General features: G+C 43.2%; 1 protein-coding gene across 1 annotated transcript in view; it reads right to left on the bottom strand.

Annotated features, from left to right (window-relative positions):
• LOC133340115 (golgin subfamily A member 6-like protein 22) overlaps positions 1-20,959 on the bottom strand; it is a 39,697-nt gene extending 18,738 nt beyond the window's left edge. Inside the window, exons 1-4 of the mRNA XM_061548173.1 lie at positions 20,874-20,959; positions 20,106-20,200; positions 18,591-18,920; positions 17,933-18,085 (exon numbers count right to left, since the gene is read on the bottom strand). Of these exons, the coding sequence (XP_061404157.1) occupies positions 17,933-18,085; positions 18,591-18,920; positions 20,106-20,200; positions 20,874-20,919 (624 nt within the window). The 5' untranslated portion in view covers positions 20,920-20,959. The remainder of the gene's footprint in view (positions 1-17,932; positions 18,086-18,590; positions 18,921-20,105; positions 20,201-20,873) is intronic.

The raw sequence follows: 20,959 nt of genomic DNA, 5'->3' as shown, positions 1-20,959 counted from the left end.
CCCCAGCCACGAGTAAAGTTCGGAAAAAAGAATCTGCTACCTCATCGTCGGTGCCGGACGGTAACGCTGCGGTGGATGTGAGCAATGTCCTGGAGGGAAGTCTCGTAGCCACCACAGAGGCCCACGAGGTCTCTGGACGGGTGCGAGGCGCTGGTAACCTCTCCATATTGAATGAAATGACCATAAAAAACACGACCAAAATATAAACACATACACACGAGTTTAACACGTAGGATTTCGGGACCAATAGCATCCATAATAGAGGTTGTTAGGTTAGATCGCTGAAGTATATAAATGTGTATTTAAATTAAAACATTAAATACATGCATGCCGACAAAGGGCTGCGTACTTCATTAGAGCGCAGCTGCGTGGTCAACACATCTATGCTTCTATATAAGGAACGAAACAGTGAGACTTCACAAATCTGGCTGTCGACTGATGAAGCTAGTTTTAATTACAGGCGAAACGTCGTACTCAGATTGTAAATGTTGTGGCTTGGCTCTCCAACACACCGGTGTGCTGTACTAGTGAAACATTTGCATTTTCTGTTTACGTGACAATCCTTACTAGTTGGCTTTGTCGGGTGGTGGCGGGTTTCAACGACACGTTTATATATTTAAGCGATCTAACCCAAAAAAACATTAATATGGACATGATAATAAACCAAGCTTACATGCTAACCCATTCAGATGATTATTCAAAGTTCATGGCAGAAATTATAATATAAAACACTCGTTTTCTAGAAGCACCCCGCTCAACACGATTGTCCTTAAATATATTTATAAAACAAAATCAGTACAGTATAAATTTGCACATCTTATTCCAAATCAAGCTCGAGATCACAAATTTTGATACTTCAGACTGTATGTCGCTTTATAATCCTCTAAACTTGCAGCAGTTTAGAGGACATTGGGGGGTGAATATTTGCATATTAACACTAAGCACGGAATTATGCATGGAGATGCACATCCTTATTCAAACGGAAGTGTACAATTATGCGTGAGATGTACATACGTATTATGTTGCTGGATATGCGGATTGTTAACGTAAAAATTAACAATTTAATGCAAAGTCCATAATAGTCCAAGTTGTGAACAAAAGATTTGGATGCTAGAGCGAAGATATAAGGGGCTTAAAATCAGAACTCAAGGTCATTTCGAGAGGGATTTTGCTGAGCATAGACGCTCGACTCCTCGCTCTGCAGATAACCCTTCTTCCACGAGACCCAGCCTGGCGAGCACGATTGCTTGGCGACTGGTTGGCGACTTCGCGTCGGGAGAGTTCGTGGCGATCTCTTCAGACGGGTTACAGGGACATCGATACGCCGTGCATCCACAAGTAAGTGTCTTTGTTAGTGGATAAACTGGTAATCGCGTGTGTAGTCCGACTTCCGAGACGTTACTGTGTATCAGTTAGACATTGGTAAAAAGTTAGCTTCTTGGCGATTTGAGCCAGACATCCACGCAGCTTAAAGGGTGCATTTTACTCTAAAAAACACCCGCGACTGTCACTGAAGAATCAGTCACATGGAGCAGATTACCTTTCCACAGCGCCACACACACACGGGTGATAAGCCATTCAATTGCTCTGTTTGTGTGAAGGCGTTTGCATGTAAAGCATATCTTCACAAGCACCAGAAAACTCACACGGGTGAGAATCCATTCAATTGCTCTGTGTGTGGGAAGTCATTTACAGATTCATCAACTCTTCGCAATCACCAAAACACACACACGGGCGAGAAGCCATTCAAGTGCTCTGTGTGTGGGAAGGCATTTGCACAAAAATCAACTCTTAGCAGACACCAGAAAACACACTCGGGTGAGAAGCCATTCAATTGCGCTGTGTGCGATAAGGCATTCTCACTGAAACAAAGTCTTCAAAGTCAACAGAAAACACACACGGGTGAGAAGCCATTCAATTGTTCTGTGTGTGGGATGGCATTTGCAGGTTCATCAAATCTTCGCAATCACCAGAAAACACACACGGGCGTAAAACCGTTCAAGTGCTCTGTGTGTGGGAAGGCATTTTCACGGAAATAAAATCTTCACAGTCACCAGAAAATACTGTTATTAATTTTGTCGTGGTGTTTTGTGATTTCCGTGTCTTGAGTGTTGAGGTTTATTCTAGACTTCGTCACGTTAAGGTGGTGCTTTGTAGTCCTATCGGATTACTTGTTGATGTGGTGTGATGTGCAGTGCTTGTGAGGTGGTTCAATTCCTGATTTTACTCTAGTGGTTAAGTGGTGTTGTTGAGCTGGAGTTGGAGAAAGTCTGTGACCACAACTTTGCTCAATATTTTACACATGTTCTTTAATTTTCATGATTGTGTAATAAATTAATTAACTTCAAATAATAAGTTTCAGAGTGTACGTGGATTGCACGTTCGTTGTTCCTGTGTTTGATGGCTTGGACTTCTGGACGAATGGCTTCAGTGGAAAAGGACGTCAAAGGGGAAATCGACGTTTCCTTGTTTGATTTTAAGAATATCTTTTAACTGTTGAATTCCTATAATATTGGGAAATAATTTGTCTAGTTCCTTTCCTGTTTGAGCCTGCGTATTAATAAAGATTTCGATACGAGTATTAACGTGAGCTTTCTTGCAGATTAATAAAGACCTGATTTGTTTTTAAAGATGACTAATCGTACGTTATTGCTACCATAGTTTTCCTTTAAAAAAACACGGACGAGTAGACATACACACACGAGTGTGCATCCAAACACGACTGTATATACAGCGTTGTACATTCACACTCGAGTGTGCATGTGTTTCTACGAGTTTTAACGTTAATATACTTGCAGAACAATAAAGACCTGCTATGTTAAAGATGACTGATAAACTAGTAATCGCGTGTGTAGTCCGACTTACGAGACGTTACTGTGTCTCGGTTAGACGTTAGTGAGATTTGCTTTTTGGCGATTTGAGCCATACATCCACGCCTATGTTTGCTCTCTCTCTATGTATCTCTGTGATATCTGTCTGCTTATATGTCTGTCTGTGTTTCTGGTTCTGTGTTTAATCTCTCTCTCAAATTTAGCATTCTCAGTAAGAACGTAATCAACCAGATAGGGTGTTGACTGTTATGTTATCCGACTCTCTGTTGTATTACATTACATTTCTAAGTATACTAGATTTGTGTTTCTATTTAATTTATACCTGATGATGATTGCTTGTGTTGCAATCGAAAAGTCGTATGCTAGTATTTTATTTAATTTATTATTTTATCTTTATACGTGACTTTACCGAAAGAACCAAATAATAATTCCTGCAGTCACGAAAGCTCCAAATTAAGGTTTATGGTATACTTAAACGCAGAATTACAAAATGTGCAGTTCACACCTATGCAACCTTTTCCCATTGATCGTGATGATGAATAACATATTACTAGATCTAACAAAGAAACGAATGAACACGTTACAACTGGAACAATAAATATGCTCATCGAGTTTTGATTTGGATTGTGCGGTTAATAGTTAATAAATACTGTAAAAAGCTATTCAAATTCATTGAGATTGCACATTCAGCAAATTATAACGCGGCCACAATGCGATTATAATAATTTTTGTGCAATTTTAATCCCTCACTCCCAGTTCGCATATCCGTCCCTAGGTTCGCATATATACATATGACATCCATACATACGAGTATCATGGGATTATTATGTAGGTCATAGAATGAATCTAACTCATTTGCCTTGCTTTCATCCCTCGACTGATATTCATCTTCGGTGGATGCATGAGCAACCACCACTCCTCGCCTCCCGTTGATTGGGAGGTGTGCCCACGGTAGCCTGGGGCTGAGAGCTTTCCACACCTTACGCCACGCTCCCACGCCCCCTTGATTCGTTTTTTTTTCTCAGAAGAAGAGCCCCCTGTTGTTTGGTATTACCCAGCCACGAGTAAAGTTCGGAAAAAAGAATCCGCTACCTCATCCGCGGTGCCGGACGGTAACGCTGCGGTGGATGTGAGCAATGTCCTGGAGGGAAGTCTCGTAGCCACCACAGAGGCCCACGAGGTCTCTGGACGGGTGCGAGGCGATGGTAACCTCTCCAAATTCAACGCAATAATCATCTAAAAATCATCCAAAATATTAAACACATACACACGAGTTTAACATGTAGGATTACGGGACCAATATCATCCATAATAGAGGTAGTAATCCCACGCCCCCCCCCCCCCACATTGTTCAAGTGCGCAGCTGCGTGGTCAACACACCTATGCTTCTATTTAAGGAACGAAACAGTGAGACTTCCCAAATCTGGCTGTCGACTGATGAAGCTAGTTTTAATTACAGGCGAAACGTCGTACTCAGATTGTAAATATTGTAGCTTGGCTCTCCAACACACCGGTGTGCTGTACTAGTGAAACATTTGCATGTTCTGTTTACGTGACAACCCTTACTATTTGGCTTTGTCGGGTGGTGGCGGGTTTCAACGACACATTTATATATTTAAGCGATCTAACTCAAAGAAAACTTTAATATGCACATGAAAATAAACCACGCTTAGAAGCTAACCCATTCAGATGATCATTCAAAGTTCATGGCAGAAATTATAATGTAAAACACTCGTTTTCTAGAAGCACCTCGCTCATCACGATTGTCCTTAAATATATTTATGAAACAAAGTCAGTACAGTATAAACTTGCACATCTTATTCCAAATGAAGCTCGAGATCACCAATTTTCATATTTCAGGCTGTATGTCGCTTTATAATCCTCTAAACTTGCAGCAGTTTAGAGGACAATCGGGGGTGAATATTAGCAAATTCACACGAAGCACGGAATTATGCATAGATATGAACATCCTTATTCAAACGGAAGTGTACAATTATGCAGTGAGATGTACATAAGTATTATGTTGCTAGATATGCGGATTGTTAATGCAAAATTTTACAATTGAATGCAAAGTCCGTGATAGGCCAAGTCGAGAATAAAGGATTTGAATGCGAGAGCGAAGTTATAAGGGGCTTAAAATCAGACCTCAAGGTCATTTCGAGAGGGATTTTGCTGAGGATAGACGCTCGACTCCCGGCTCTGCAGATAACCCTTCTTCCACGAGACCCAGCCTGGCGAGCACGATTGCTTGGCGACTGGTTGGGGACTTTGCTTCGGGAGAGTTCGTGGCGATCTCTTCAGACGGGTTACAGGGACATCGATACGCCGTGCATCAACAAGTAAGTGTCTTTGTTAGTGGATAAACTGGTAATCGCGTGTGTAGTCCGACTTACAGTGTCGCGGTTAGACGTTAGTGAGAGTTGCTTTTTGGCGATTTGAGCCAGACATCCACGCAGCTTAGAGGGTGCCTTTAACTCTCAACAACACCCGCGACTGTTACTCTGCTCTGAAGAATCAGTCACATGGAGCAGAAAAACTCTCCACATCGGCACGCACACACTGGCAAGAAGCGGTTCAATTGCTCTCTTTGTGGGAAGGCATTTTCACTGAAAAAAAATCTTCACACTCACCAGAACACACACACGGGCGAAAAGCCTTTCAATTGTTCTGTGTGTGGGAAGGCATTTGTAGATTCATCAAATCGTAACCGTCACCAGAAAACACACACGGGCGAGAAGCCGTTCAATTGCTCTGTGTGTGGGAAGGCATTTGCAGATTCATCAACTCTTCGCAATCACCAGAAAACACACACGGGCGAGAAGCCGTTCAATTGCTCTGTGTGTGGGAAGGCATTTGCACAGAAATCAACTCTTAACAGTCACCAGAAAACACACACGGGCAAGAAGCCATTCAATTGCTCTGTGTGCGGGATGGCATTTGCACAGAAATCAACTCTTAAAAGTCACCAGAAAATACTGTTATCAATTGTGTCGTGGTGTTTGTGTTGAATTCCGCGTCTTGAGTGTTGAGGTTTATTCTAGACTTCGTCACGTTAAGGTGGTGCTTTGTAGTCCTATCGGATTACTTGTTGATGTGGTGTGATGTGCAGTGCTTGTGAGGTGGTTCAATTCCTGATTTTACTCTAGTGGTTAAGTGGTCTTGTTGAGCTGAAGTTGGAGAAAGTCTGTGACCACAACTTTGCTCACTATTTTAAACATGTTCTTTAATTTTCAAGATTGTGTAATAAATTAATTAACTTCAAATAATAAGTTTCAGAGTGTGCGTGGATTGCACGTTCGCTGTTCCTGTGTTTGATGGCTTGGACTTCTGGACGAATGGCTTCAGTGGAAAAGGACGTCAAAGGGGAAATCGACGTTTCCTTGTTTGATTTTAAGAATATCTTTTAACTGTTGAATTCCTATTGGGAAATAATTTGCCAAGTTCCTTTCCTGTTTGAGCCTGCGTATTAATAAAGATTTCGATACGAGTATTAACGTGAGTTTTCTTGCAGATTAATAAAGACCTGATTTGTTTTTAAAGATGACTGATCGTACGTTATTGCTACTATATTTTCCTTTAAAAAAACACGGACGAGTAGACATACACACACGAGTGTGCATCCAAACACGACTGTATATACAGCGTTGTACATTCACACACGAGTGTGCATGTGTTTCTACGAGTTTTAACGTTAATATACTTGCAGAACAATAAAGACCTGCTATGTTAAAGATGACTGATCGTCCCTTATTGCTACAATGTTCATAGCGAACACGTGTGGAGGCGAGTTTCAGGTGAAGCATCTCCATCACACAAGTTTACCCTTACCTGGCAGCATCGTGGCAGTCCGCTGGTCACACTCACTACGTCACACTCACGAGCTGTAGGGGCGGGGCTCTGTCTGCTCAGTGGCGCTGTTTTCATTCATTTAGCACCACGAGCGGGGAGTCTCATCCCTGTAGTTTTCTGTTGTGGTGGCGCATTCCGACCACGTTTCCCTTAAATGATTTGTACGACACAATATAAACACAATTTGTTTGTTCCAATACATAATCATACACGAGTACACATATACACTCCCATGTACACACACCCACACACGAGTGGACATACACAGAAGTACAGATCCATGTACATACAAACAGTAGAATACTTAGATAGCGGGGTCTTGTGATTATTTTCACAGGTTAAGCTGACGATATGAATCTTAGATGCCCCACAACACTTGTTGTGGCTTGGCTCTCCAACACACCGGTGTGCTGTACAAGTGACAAATGTGCATGTTCTATTTATGTGACAACCCTTACTAGTTGGCTTTTGTCGGGCGGTGGCGGGTTTCAACTACACATTTGTATATTTAAGCGTTCTCACCCAAAAAACCTTTAATGTGGACATGATAATAAACCCCGCTTACAAGCTAAACCATTCAGATGATTATTAAAAGTTCATGGCAGAATTTTTAATATAAAACACTCGTTTTCTAGAAACACCCCGCTCAACACGATTGTCCTTAAATATATTTATAAAACAAAGTCAGTACAGTATAAACTTGCACATCTTATTCCAAATCAAGCTCGAGATCACCAATTTTGATACTTCAGACTGTATGTCGATTTATAATCCTCTAAACTTGCAGCAGTTTAGAGGACATTGGGGGGTGAATATTAGCAAATTAACACGAAGCACGGAATTATGCATGGAGATGCACATCCTTATTCAAACGGAAGTGTACAATTATGCGTGAGATGTACATACGTATTATGTTTCTGGATATGCGGATTGTAACGTAAAAATTAACAATTTAATGCAAAGTCCATAATAGGCCAAGTTGTGAACAAAGGATTTGGATGCTAGAGCGAAGATATAAAGGGCTTAAAATCAGACCTCAAGGTCATTTCGAGAGGGATTTTGCTGAGCATAGAAGCTCGACTCCCCGCTCTGCAGATAACCCTTCTTCCACGAGACCCACCCTGGCGAGCACGATTGCTTGGCGACTGGTTGGCGACTTCGCTTCGGGAGAGTTCGTGGCGATCTCTTCAGACGGGTTACAGGGACATCGATAGGCGGTGCATCAACAAGTAAGTGTCTTTGTTAGTGGATAAACTGGTAATCGCGTGTGTAGTCCGACTTAGGAGACGTTACTGTGTCTCAGTTAGACGTTGGTAAGAGTTTGCTTCTTGGCGATTTAAGCCAGACATCCACGCACCTTAGATGTCGCCTTGAACTCTCAACAACACCCGCGACTGTTACTCTGCTTTGAAGAATCAGTCACATGGAGCAGAAAAACTCTCCAAAGCGGCACGCACACACGGGCGAGAAGCGGTTCAATTGCTCTGTTTGTGGGAAGGCATTTGCAGATTCATCAAATCGTAACCGTCACCAGAAAACACACACGGGCGAGAAGCCGTTCAATTGCTCTGTGTGTGGGAAGGCATTTGCACAGAAATCAAATCTTAACAGTCACCAGAAAACACACACGGGCGAGAAGCCGTTCGATTGCTCTGTGTGTGGGAAGGCATTTGCAGATTCATCAACTCTTCGCAGTCACAAGAAAACACACACGGGCGAAAAGCCATTCAATTGCTCTGTTTGTGTGAAGGCATTTGCCCGTAAAGCAGATCTTCACCATCACCAAAACACACACACGGGCGAGAAGCCATTCAATTGCTCTGTGTGTGGGAAGTCATTTTCACATAAATCAAATATTTATAGTCACCAGAAAACACACTCGGGTGAGAAGCCATTCAATTGCTCTGTGTGTTTGAAGTCATTTGCACATAAATCAACTCTTAAAACTCACCAGAAAACACACACGGGCGTGAAGCCATTCAATTGCTCTGTGTGTGGGAAGGCATTTGCAAGGAAATCACATCTTCATCGTCACCAGAAAACACACACGGGCGAGAAGCCATTCAATTGCGCTGTGTGCGGGAAGGCATTTGCACAGAAATCAGATCTTCACAGTCACCAGAAAACACACAAGGGCGAGAATCCATTCAACTGTTCTCCGTTGGAAAGGACACAGTCATCACCCCGAAACAAGCATGAGAAGATCCGCAATGATAGGGAAGTGAAATCAAAAGGTGAAACACAAAGTGCTGCAATGAGTCCTGAAAAAAATGCATCTTTCGAACCTATGCAGGTGGATCCTGAGAGATGTGTGGATGTAGTGGATGTAATGAGTCCTGACGACAATTCCTCTTTCGACCCCATGCAGTTGAATCCTGCGAGATGGCTGGATGTACTGAGCCCTGACGCCAAATCTTTTTTTGACCCCATGCAGGTTGATAATGAGAAATGGCTGCTGGAGTGGCTGGATAATCAAAGTATTGAGTACTTCTGTTAAAGTCCTGGAATGTGCACGTTTGTGTCTCTGTTAGATCAATGTATTAGGTGCAATTGATTATATCAGTGATTTCCAGCACAACTTCAAGCTAATGTAATCAATTTAATAAAACCATTCGATTGCTCTGTGTGTTGGAAGCATTTTCACAGTTATCGACACTTCACAGGAATCATCAAGCAAAGAGTAAAAATGTTGTCATGAGTCCTAAACGAAATTCCTTTTTCGAGCCCATGCAGTTGCAACCTGAGAGATGGCTTGATGTAGTGGAGTGGCTGGAGAGTCATATTTCTGTCTCTTATATATTTTTTTCAGTGATTTCTAGGATTTCAAGCTAGAGTGATGTTGTTAATGCTCTACATTGTGTTCAGATAAAAGTGTTCCTGATAAGTTCCAGAAGTGTTCACATATTTCAGGATGAAAACAATTTTATGCTTCGATAGATACATTACTTCGTCTCGTAGTTGGATCATCGTCTCTGTTAAATGTGTGGTGTTTATGGTAGAAGTTGCCATGTGTTGTCATCTTCTCACAGCTACTGATCTGGGTGTGCTGTCTTGTTTTAGGATTTGCCCATTCCTGTTATTAATTGTGTCGTGGTGTTTGTGTTGAATTCCGCGTCTTGAGTGTTGAGGTTTATTCTAGACTTCGTCACGTTAAGGTGGTGCTTTATCGTCCGATCGGATTACTTGTTGATGTGGTGTGATGCGCAGTGGTTGTGAGGTGGTTCAATTCCTGATTTTACTCTCGTGGTTAAGTGGTCTTGTTGAGCTAAAGTTGGAGAAAGTCTGTGATCACAACTTTGCTCAATATTTTAAACATGTTCATTAATTTTCATCATTGTGTAATAAATTAATTCACTTCAAATAATATGTTTCAGAGTGTGTGTGGATTGCACGTTCGTTGTTCCTGTGTTTGATGACTTGGGCTTCTGGACGAATGGCTTCAGTGGAAAATGACGTCAAAGGGGAAATCGACGTTTACGTTTTTGATTTTAAGAACCTGTTTTAACTGGGAAATAGCATGAGTATTAATACAGATTTCGATACGAGTATTAACGTGAGTTTTCTTGCAGATTAATAAGGACCTGTTTTTAAACATGACTGATCGTACGTTATTGCTACCATATTTCTAAATAAAAAAACACAGACGAGTAGACATACACACACGAGTGTGCATCCAAACACGACTGTATATACAGCGATGTGCATTCACACACGAGTGTGCATGTGTTTCTATGAGTTTTAACGTTAATATACTTGAAGAACAATAAATACCTGCTATGTTAAAGATTATCGTCCCTTATTGCTACGTGACAACCCTTACTAGTTGGCTTTGTCGGGTGGTGGCGGGTTTCAAATACACATTTGTATATTTAAGTGATCTAACCCAAAAAACCTTTAATATGGACATTATAATAAACCACGCTTACAAGCTAAACCATTCAGATGATCATTCAAAGTTGATGGCAGAAATTATAATATAAAACACTCATTTTCTAGAAGCACCCCGCTCAACACGATTGTCCTTAAATATAATTATGAAACAAAGTCAGTAGAGTATAAACTTGCACATTTTATTCCAAATCAAGCTCGAAATCACCAATTTTGATACTTCAGACTGTATGTCGCTTTATAATCCTCTAAACTTGCAGCAGTTTAGAGGACATTGGGGGGTGAATATTAGCAAATTAACACGAAGCACGGAATTATGCATGGAGATGCACATTCTTATTCAAACGGAAGTGTACAATTATGCAGTGAGATGTACATACGTATTATGTTGCTAGATATGCGGATTGTTAATGTAAAAATTACAATTGAATGCAAAGTCCATAATAGGCCAAGTCGAGAACAAAGGATTTGGATGCTAGAGCGAAGTTATAAGGGGCTTAAAATCAGACCTCAAGGTCATTTCGAGAGGGATTTTGCTGAGGATAGACGCTCGACTCCCCGCTCTGCAGATAACCCTTCTTCCACGAGACCCAGCCTTGGCGACTGGTTGGCGACTTCGCTTCGGGAGAGTTCGTGGCAATCTCTTCAGACGGGTTACAGGGACATCGATACGACGTGCATCAACAAGTAAGTGTCTTTGTTAGTGGATAAACTGGTAATCGCGTGTGTAGTCCGACTTACTGTGTATCGGTTAGATGTTGGTAAGAGTTTGCTTCTTGGCGATTTGAGCCAGACATCCACGCAGCTTAGAGGGTGCCTTTAACTCTCAACAACATCCGCGACAGTTTCTCTGCTCTGAAGAATCAGTCACATGGAGCAGAAAAACTCTCCACAGCGCCACACACACACGGGTAAGAAGCCATTTAATTGCTCTGTGTGTGGTAAGGAATTTGCATAGAAATCACATTTTCACAGTCACCAGAAAACACACTCGGGCGAAAAGCCGTTCAATTGCTCTGTGTGTGAGAAGTCATTTTCACAGAAATCAAATCTTCACAGTCACCAGAAAACACACTCGGGTGAGAAGCCATTCAAATGCGCTGTGTGTGGGAAGGCATTTTCACTGAAACAAAATCTTCACACTCACCAGAAAACACACTCGGGTGAGAAGCCATTCAATTGCGCTGTGTGTGGGAAGACATTTGCACAGAAATCACATCTTCACAGTCACCAGAAAACACACTCGGGTGAGAAGTCATTCAATTGCGCTATGTGTGGGAAGGCATTTTCACTGAAACAAAATCTTCACACTCACCAGAAAACACACTCGGGTGAGAAGCCATTCAATTGCGCTGTGTGTGGGAAGACATTTGCACAGAAATCACATCTTCACAGTCACCAGAAAACACACACGGACGAAAAGCCGTTCAATTGCTCTGTGTGTTGGAAGGCATTTGCACTGAAATCACATCTTCACAGTCACCTGAAAACACACACAGGTGAGAAGCCATTCAAGTGCTCTGTGTGTGAGAAGTCATTTTCACAGAAATCAACTCTTAACAGACACCATAAAACACACACGGGTGAGAAGCCATTCAAGTGCTCTGTGTGTGAGAAGTCATTTTCACGGAAATCAACTCTTAACAGACACCATAAAACACACACGGGCGAGAAGCTATTCAATTGTTCTCCGTTGGAGAGGACACGGTCATCACCCCGAAACAAGTATGAGAAGATCAGCAAAAATAGGGAAGTGAAAACAAAAGGTGAAATACAAAGTGCTGCAATGAGTCCTGAAAAAAATGCATCTATCGAACCTATGCAGGTGGATCCTGAGAGATGCGTGGATGTAGTGGATGTAATGAGTCCTGACGACAATTCCTTTTTCGACCCCATGCGGTTGGATCCTGCGAGATGGCTGGATGTACTGAGCCCTGACGACAATTCTTTTTTTGACCCCATGCGGGTTGATAATGAGAAATGGCTGCTGGAGTGGCTGGATAATCAAAGTATTGAGTACTTCTGTTAAAGTCCTGGAATGTGCACGTTTGTGTCTCTGTTAGATCAGTGTATTAGGTGCAATTGATTATATCAGTGATTTCCAGCACTACTCCAAGCTAGTGTCATTATTTTAACAAAACCGCTTGAGTGCTCTGTGTGTTGGAAGCATTTTCACGGTCAGCAACACTTCACATGCATCATAAAACAAAGAGTACACATGTTGTCATGAGTCCTAAACGAAACTCCTCTTTCGACCCCATGCAGTTGCAACCTGAGAGATGGATTTATGTATTGGAGTGGCTGGAGAGTCATATTTCTGTCTCTTATATATTTTTTTCGGTGATTTCTAGGACTTCAAGCTAGAGTGATGTTGTGAATGCTCTACATTGTGTTCAGATAAAAGTGTTCCTGATAAGTTCCAGAAGTGTTCACTCATTTCAGGATGACAACAATTTTATACTTCGATAGATATATTGCTTCGTCTCGTAGTTGGATCATCGGCTCTGTTAAATGTGTGGTGTTTATGGTAGAATGTTTAACACGTAGGATGTCGCGACCAATATTATTCATGATCAACGTTTTCGGGTTTAGATCGCGTTATTAATAAATGTGTCGTAACCCTTCACCACCCGACACGGCCGATCAGTAAAAACGTGTCACGTTGACAAAAGATAAATAGTTCACTGCTTTAGTCCACCGGTGTGTTGAAGCGTGAAACCACAACATTTACAATTTGAGTACGACGTTTCGCTGGTAATTGCATCCAGCATCATCGGGCAATTCGCCAGAATGGTGAGGCTCTGCTGTGTCTCCCGTTCTGATATGGTAGAAGTTGCCATACGTTGTCATCTTCTCACAGCTACTGATCTGGGTGTGCTGTCTTGTTTTAGGATTTGCCCATTCCTGTTATTAATTGTGTCGTGGTGTTTGTGTTGAATTCCGCGTCTTGAGTGTTGAGGTTTATTCTAGACTTCGTCACGTTAAGGTGGTGCTTTATCGTCCGATCGGATTACTTGTTGATGTGGTGTGATGTGCAGTGGTTGTGAGGTGGTTCAATTCCTGATTTTACTCTCGTGGTTAAGTGGTCTTGTTGAGCTAAAGTTGGAGAAAGTCTGTGATCACAACTTTGCTCAATATTTTAAACATGTTCATTAATTTTCATCATTGTGTAATAAATTAATTCACTTCAAATAATAGGTTTCAGAGTGTGTGTGGATTGCACGTTCGTTGTTCCTGTGTTTGATGGCTTGGGCTTCTGGACGAATGGCTTCAGTGGAAAAGGACGTCAAAGGGGAAATCGACGTTTACGTTTTTGATTTTAAGAATCTGTTTTAACTGGGAAATAGCATGCGTATTAATACAGATTTCGATACGAGTATTAACGTGAGTTTTCTTGCAGATTAATAAGGACCTGTTTTTAAACATGACTGATCGTACGTTATTGCTACCATATTTCTAATTAAAAAAACACAGACGAGTAGACATACACACACGAGTGTGCATCCAAACACGACTGTATATACAGCGGTGTGCATTCACACACGAGTGTGCATGTGTTTCTATGAGTTTTAACGTTAATATACTTGAAGAACAATAAATACCTGCTATGTTAAAGATGATCGTCCCTTATTGCTACGTGACAACCCTTACTAGTTGGCTTTGTCGGGTGGTGGCGGGTTTCAAATACACATTTGTATATTTAAGCGATCTAACCCAAAACACCTTTAATATGGACATTATAATAAACCACGCTTACAAGCTAAACCATTCAGATGATCATTTAAAGTTGATGGCAGAAATTATAATATAAAACACTCATTTTCTAGAAGCACCCCGCTCAACACGATTGTCCTTAAATATAATTATGAAACAAAGTCAGTAGAGTATAAACTTGCACATTTTATTCCAAATCAAGCTCGAAATCACCAATTTTGATACTTCAGACTGTATGTCGCTTTATAATCCTCTAAACTTGCAGCAGTTTAGAGGACATTGGGGGGTGAATATTAGAAAATTAACACGAAGCACGGAATTATGCATGGAGATGCACATCCTTATTCAAACGGAGGTTTACAATTATGCAGTGATATGTATTATGTGGCTAGATATGCAGATTGTTAATGTAAAAATTAACAATTGAATGCAAAGTCCATGATAGGCCAAGTTGAGAATAAAGGATTTGAATGCGAGAGCGAAGTTATAAGGGGCTTAAAATCAGACCTCAAGGTTATTTCGAGAGGGATTTTGCTGAGGATAGACGCTCGACTCCTCGCTCTGCAGATAAACCTTCTTCCACGAGACCCAGCCTGGTGAGCACGATTGCTTGGCGACTGGTTGGCGACTTCGCTTCGGGAGAATTCGTGGTGATCTCTTCAGACGGGTTCCAGGGTCATCGATACGCCGTGCATCAACACTTACGAGACGTTACTGTGTCTCAGTTAGACGTTGGTAAGAATTTGCATATTGGCGATTTGAGCCAGACATCCACACAGCTTAGAGTTTGCCTTTAATAATCAACAACACCCGCGACTGTTACTCTGCTCTGAAGAATCAGTCACATGGAGCAGAACAACTCTCCGCAGCGCCACGCACACACGGGTGAGCAGCCTTTCAATTGCTCCGTGTGTGGGAAGGCGTTTTCGCGGAAATCAACTCTTAACAGACACCAGAAAACACATACGGGCGAGAAGCCATTCCATTGTTCTGTGTGTGGGAAGGCATTTGCATGGAAAACAATTCTTCAAAGTCACCAAAAAACACACACGGGCGAGAAGCCATTCAATTGCTCTGTGTGTGGGAAGGCATTTGCAGATTCATCAACTCTTCGCAATCACCAGAAAACACACTCAGGTGAGAAGCCATTCAATTGCTCTGTGTGTGGGAAGTCATTTGCAGATTCATCAACTCTTCGCAATCACCAAAAAACACACACGGGTGAGAAGCCATTCAATTGCTCTGTGTGAAGGCATTTGCCCGTAAAGCAGATCTTCACACTCACCAAAAAACACACACGGGCGAGAAGGCGTTCAATTGCTCTCTGTGTGGGAAGCCATTTTCACGGAAATCAAATCTTCATCGTCACCAGAAAACACACACGGGCGAGAAGCCATTCAATTGTTCTCCGTTGGAGAGGACACGGTCATCACCCCGAAACAAGCATGAGAAGATCCGCAATGAAAGTGAAATCAAAAGGAGAAATACAGAGTGCTGCAATGAGTCCTAAAAAAATGCATCTTTCGAACCTATGCAGGTGGATCCTGAGAGATGCGTGGATGTAGTGGATGTACTGAGCCCTGACGACAATTCCTATTTCGACCCCATGCAGGTTGATAATGAGAAATGGCTGCTGGAGTGGCTGGATAATCAAAGTATTGAGTACTTCCTGTAAAGTCCTGGAATGTGCACGTTTGTGTCTCTGTTAGATCAATTTATCAGGTGCAATTGATTATATCAGTGATTTCCAGCACTACAAACTGGTGTAATTCTTTTAACAAAACCGTTTGATTGCTCTGTGTTTTGGAAGCATTTTCACGGTCAGCAACACTTCACAGGCATCATCAAACAAAGAGTAAAAATGTTGTCATGAGTCCTCAACGAAATTCCTCTTTCGACCCCATGCAGTTGCATCCTGATAGATGGCTTGATATAGTGGAGTGGCTGGAGAGTCATATTCGTGTCGCTTATATATATTTTTCGGTGATTTCTAGGACTTCAAGCTAGAGTGATGTTGTGAATACTCTATAATGTGTTCAGATGAATGTCTTCCTTTAAAGTTCCAGAAGTGTTCACTTATTTCAGAATGACAACAATTTTATACTTTGGACGAATGGCTTCAGTCGAAAAGGACGTCAAAGGGGAAATCGACGTTTACGTGTTTGATTTCAAGAATATCTTTTAACTGTTAAATTCCTATTGGGAAATAATTTGCCTATTTCCTTTCCTGTTTGAGCCTGCGTATTAATAAAGATTTCGATACGAGTATTAACGTGAGTTTTCTTGCAGATTAATAAAGACCTGATTTGTTTTTAAAAATGACTAATCGTACGTTATTGCTACCATAGTTTTCCTTTAAAAAAAACACGGACGAGTAGACATACACACACGAGTGTGCATCCAAACACGACTGTATATACAGCGTTGTACATTCACACACGAGTGTGCATGTGTTTCTACGAGTTTTAACGTTAATATACTTGCAGAACAATAAAGACCTGCTATGTTAAAGATGACTGATCGTCCCTTATTGTTACAATGTTCATAACGAACACGTGTGGAGGCAAGTTTCAGGTGAAGCATCTCCATCACACAAGTTTACCCTTACCTGGCAGCATCGTGGCAGTTCGCTGGTCACACTCACTACGTTACACTCACGAGCTGTAGGGGCGGGGCTCTGTCTGCTCAGTGGCGCTGTTTTCATTCATTTAGCACCACGAGCGGGGAGTCTCATCCCTGTAGTTCCCTGTTGAGGTGGCGCATTCCTACCACGTTTCCCCTAAATTATTTGTACGACACAATATAAAAACAATTTGTTTGTTCCAATGCATAATCATACACGAGTACACATATACACTCCCATGTACACACACCCACACACGAGTGGACATACACAAAAGTACAGATCCATGTACATACAAACAGTAGTATACTTGTGTAATGCGGGCATAAACGGCCTCGCGGATATGACGTCACGGGGGGAGGAGTTAGGTCACGTGAGAGAGAGGGATGAGGTCTTAAGGGAGAGATACCGGAAGAAACGGGAGAGTGTTGGGAATAGAGACAGAGTGAGGCCACACAGTGCGGAGGTTGGAGAGTGGCGAGATCGCCACACACAGTAAGACTCGGCACCGTCGGCCAGCGGTGACGAGCACGGGGGAACAGGGAGCAGCGGTGGAGCTGCAGTGAGAGCAGCCGGAGGACTGCACAGCGGAGCTGCAGGAGCGCGAAAGGCTACGTGAGCGAAGGCAGCTGTCGAGCTGCTAAGCGGGGAGGCTCTGAGCGAGGGCCGTGTGGGACAAGTGTAAAGAACCCAAATAAAGGACAACGGAGACAGACCCAGTGAACGAGTCCTTTATTACACTTGCAAGCAATTCAACGTTATGTTGTGTCATCATGGGTTTATTTCACAAAGTTTAAAGTGCCAGCAACAACAATGGTATTGAACCTTATTCTTTACAGGAGTGGCTCTGGGTGGACATGCCACCACAAAGCAGCACGCGGCGGAGGAGGGAGGTGATCGCTCTCGCCACGCGAGCAAGGCCCCCTCGCTTCCTCTTCTTTCCCTGCATCACCACCTCCACCACCTGCACCTCCTCCACCTCCTGCTTTGTCTCGTCCTCCATCTCCTCCTCTTCATCCTCCACCACCATCTTCTCTCCATTCTCTGTCTTCTCCATTCCCTCCTCCTGTTCCTCCTCAACCTCTTCCTCCACCTTCTCCTCTTCCTGTTCCACCTCTATCTTCTTATCCATCTTCTCTGCTTGGAAGCCCTCTTCTCCAAAGCTTGGAGCAATCGGGCCCTGTACAGGAGTGTCAGAGGTGGATGCGGTGGCGGTGGTGGTTGCAGCGGTGGTGGTGGTGGCGGCGGTGGTAGTGGTGGCGGCGGCGGTGTCGGTGGCGGCGGTGGTGGCGGTGGTGGTGGCGGCGGTGGTGGCGGCGGTGGTGGTTACTGCGGTGGTGGTGGTGGCGGCGGTGGTGGTGATGGCAGTGGTGGAGGATGGCAGTGGTGGCGGAGGGTTTTGTGGCAGTGGCGGCAACAACGTCAGTGGCAGTGGTGGCGGTGGATGCGGTGGCGGCAGTTGTGGCGTTGGCGGTGGTGGCTGTGGTGGCGGTGGTGACGGCGGTCGTGGCGGTGGTGGCGGTGGTGGTGGCGGCGGGTTTTGTGGCAGTGGCGGCAACAGCATCAGTGGCAGTGGGGGTGGTGGTGGCGGTGGTGGTGGCAGTGGTGGCAGTGGTGGTGGTGGCGGTGGTGGTGGCAGGGGTGGGGGTGGAGTTGCCGGCGGTAGCGGTGGTGGTGATGGTTGCAATGCTGGCAAGGCGCTGCTCCTGCTCAAGGCGCTTCTCCTCCTCGACGCGTTTCACGTTGGCGAGACACTTCTCCTCCTCCTCCAGATTCTTCTCCTCAGGACACATCATCTCGAGATGATGCTTCTCATCAATGAAGTACTTCACTTGAATGAGGCGCTTCTTGAGGAGATAGTCTCGGAAGTACTTCTCATCTGTGCGGCACTTCGCCCTGGCAATGCGCTGCACCTCAAAGAGGCGCTCCTCTTCCATGGTGCATCTTTCTTTGCTAAGGTTCTTTTCCTGGAGATGCTTCATCCCGCTGACGTCCTTCAACTCCCCAATTATCCTCTGATCAAGCAAAGATAAGCAAAAGAACATTCAGACATGCACATGCAAGAAAACATTCATACCCACAGGCACGCAAACGTGGACGTGCACATAAACCCAAACAAAAAAACATACTCACACATGTATGTACAGATGCAGCCATCCACATTCAGTCATTCAAACTTGCTTAGTACACACTTGAATATACACTATCACCTGCTGTTAACACAATGCCTTATCCATCAATACTTGTATCACATTGTACGTGTAGTACTAACCCCTAAATATCCCAACTCCTATAGAATGAAAATACATGTCACATCCTCATATATCCCCATAAACCCCATGCATGCACTCAAGACTTTGCTCGATTGTGGCGGTTTCATAGCAATTGTTGGCAATAATCATCACTGGCAATAGTTTTCACAGAATGTCCCATTATAAATATCTGGAAGCCCAAACTCTGGACAAACTTCACTGCAGCGCCCATAGTTTGGAACTGGAATGGTAACTTCCAATCAAATCACAGACATAATTAATGTGACTGCCTGATATCATTCTGTCTTCATTGGTAATAAATGGCCACTTCAAGTGCCTGCATGAGCGGGACGGTGAAGAGATGCGGTGATGGTGTCGGGACATGGTGTTGCGATATGGAGAGGAGAAGTAGTGGAATGTTCTAGAGAGATGGTGTATTGTGATGGTATAGAGGCATGATGAGGCTCTAATATGGTGTATTGAATTGGTGGTCGTGTAGTGTGATGAGAAGGTGATGGGGAGAGTTGGTGTCGTGATATTTTGGTGTGCTGGTGAGGTGACATGGTGTGCTCGTTGTCGAGAGAATGTCGTGTGTTTTAACCCCACAGACCCCATACACATCGTGCTCTCTTTTAGCCCCGCCCCCCCTCCCAATACGTTCCATTCATTGGCTACCACATTCTGATAAGCTCCTCCCCCCTCCTCCCTCCTTAACTTGTATTTAAGAACTTGCATCTTGGAATCCCTGCCTCACTTGATACAGCAAATTCAGCTTTGACGGTTTCATACCTGGGACGGAGACTTGTGTTGCCTCCGAAACGTCGTGATTTTTATTATTTTATTTTTATTAATTTTTATTTCATTTTATACCTACGTGACTTTACCGAAATAACTAAGAGTATGAATCCTTGCAGTCACGAAAGCTTCAAATCTAGAACCCATACACACCTTTGGGGAGCGATTCTTGTAACTTTGGCCTGGGAAAGGGTCCACCTTATCCATAACGTCCCCCCACGTGGTCGACTGGCACGCCGACTCCCGGGCTATGAAGAACAGAAAATGCATTCAAAGGACGAGTATTGAATTAGAGAACGAAGGACATGGAGTCTCACAGAACTAATTTTGAGATGCCAGTAATTACCGCTTACCACACAACAGGACCTGCTATTGAAAAATAGTCATCACATGGCAGTAAAACTTTACAAGTCATGTTTTTGTCGGCAATCTCAATTTTGGAGCTTTCGTGACTGGAGGAATTATTCTTTGGTTCTTTAGGTTAAGTCACGTATAAAGATAAAATAATAAATTAAATAATAGCATACTACGACGTTTCGATTGCAACACAAGCAATCATCATCAGGTATAAAATAAATAGCAACAAAAATCTAACCAGAAAACTATAGACAGACACACAAGCAGACAGACATCACAAAGACACGCAGAGAGAGAACACGTATTGGCAGAAAGAGAGAGGTCGTCTCTGTGACGAGGCCTTAAATATACAGAGGGGGCGGGGGCGGAGAGATCGTAAATTACATAAGCTTGAGACCCCAGTTTGAACAAAGATGGCAACAACTCAAATATAAACCCATCCTCTTTGCCACACTCGATCATTACGTCTTCCCATTACCACCAAGCCATGTCTACGAAAAGTAATTCATCAAGGAGTCTCCTCCTCCGCATATAATCCATGTGATGCAGGTATCTGGGACTTACCCTCATATTCATCCAAGATCTCAGCCCACGTGATTTGTCTGTCCATGTTGTTGGGAACGAGTAGATTTTGTTTGAAGTTGGATGGC

Source organism: Lethenteron reissneri, unplaced genomic scaffold, assembly GCF_015708825.2.
Source record: "Lethenteron reissneri isolate LAM-NWPU_2019-01 unplaced genomic scaffold, ASM1570882v1 scaffold_77, whole genome shotgun sequence".
Taxonomy (NCBI): domain Eukaryota; kingdom Metazoa; phylum Chordata; class Hyperoartia; order Petromyzontiformes; family Petromyzontidae; genus Lethenteron; species Lethenteron reissneri.
The sequence above is the reverse complement of the archived record's forward strand: the minus strand, read 5'-3'. Positions and strand labels throughout refer to the sequence as shown.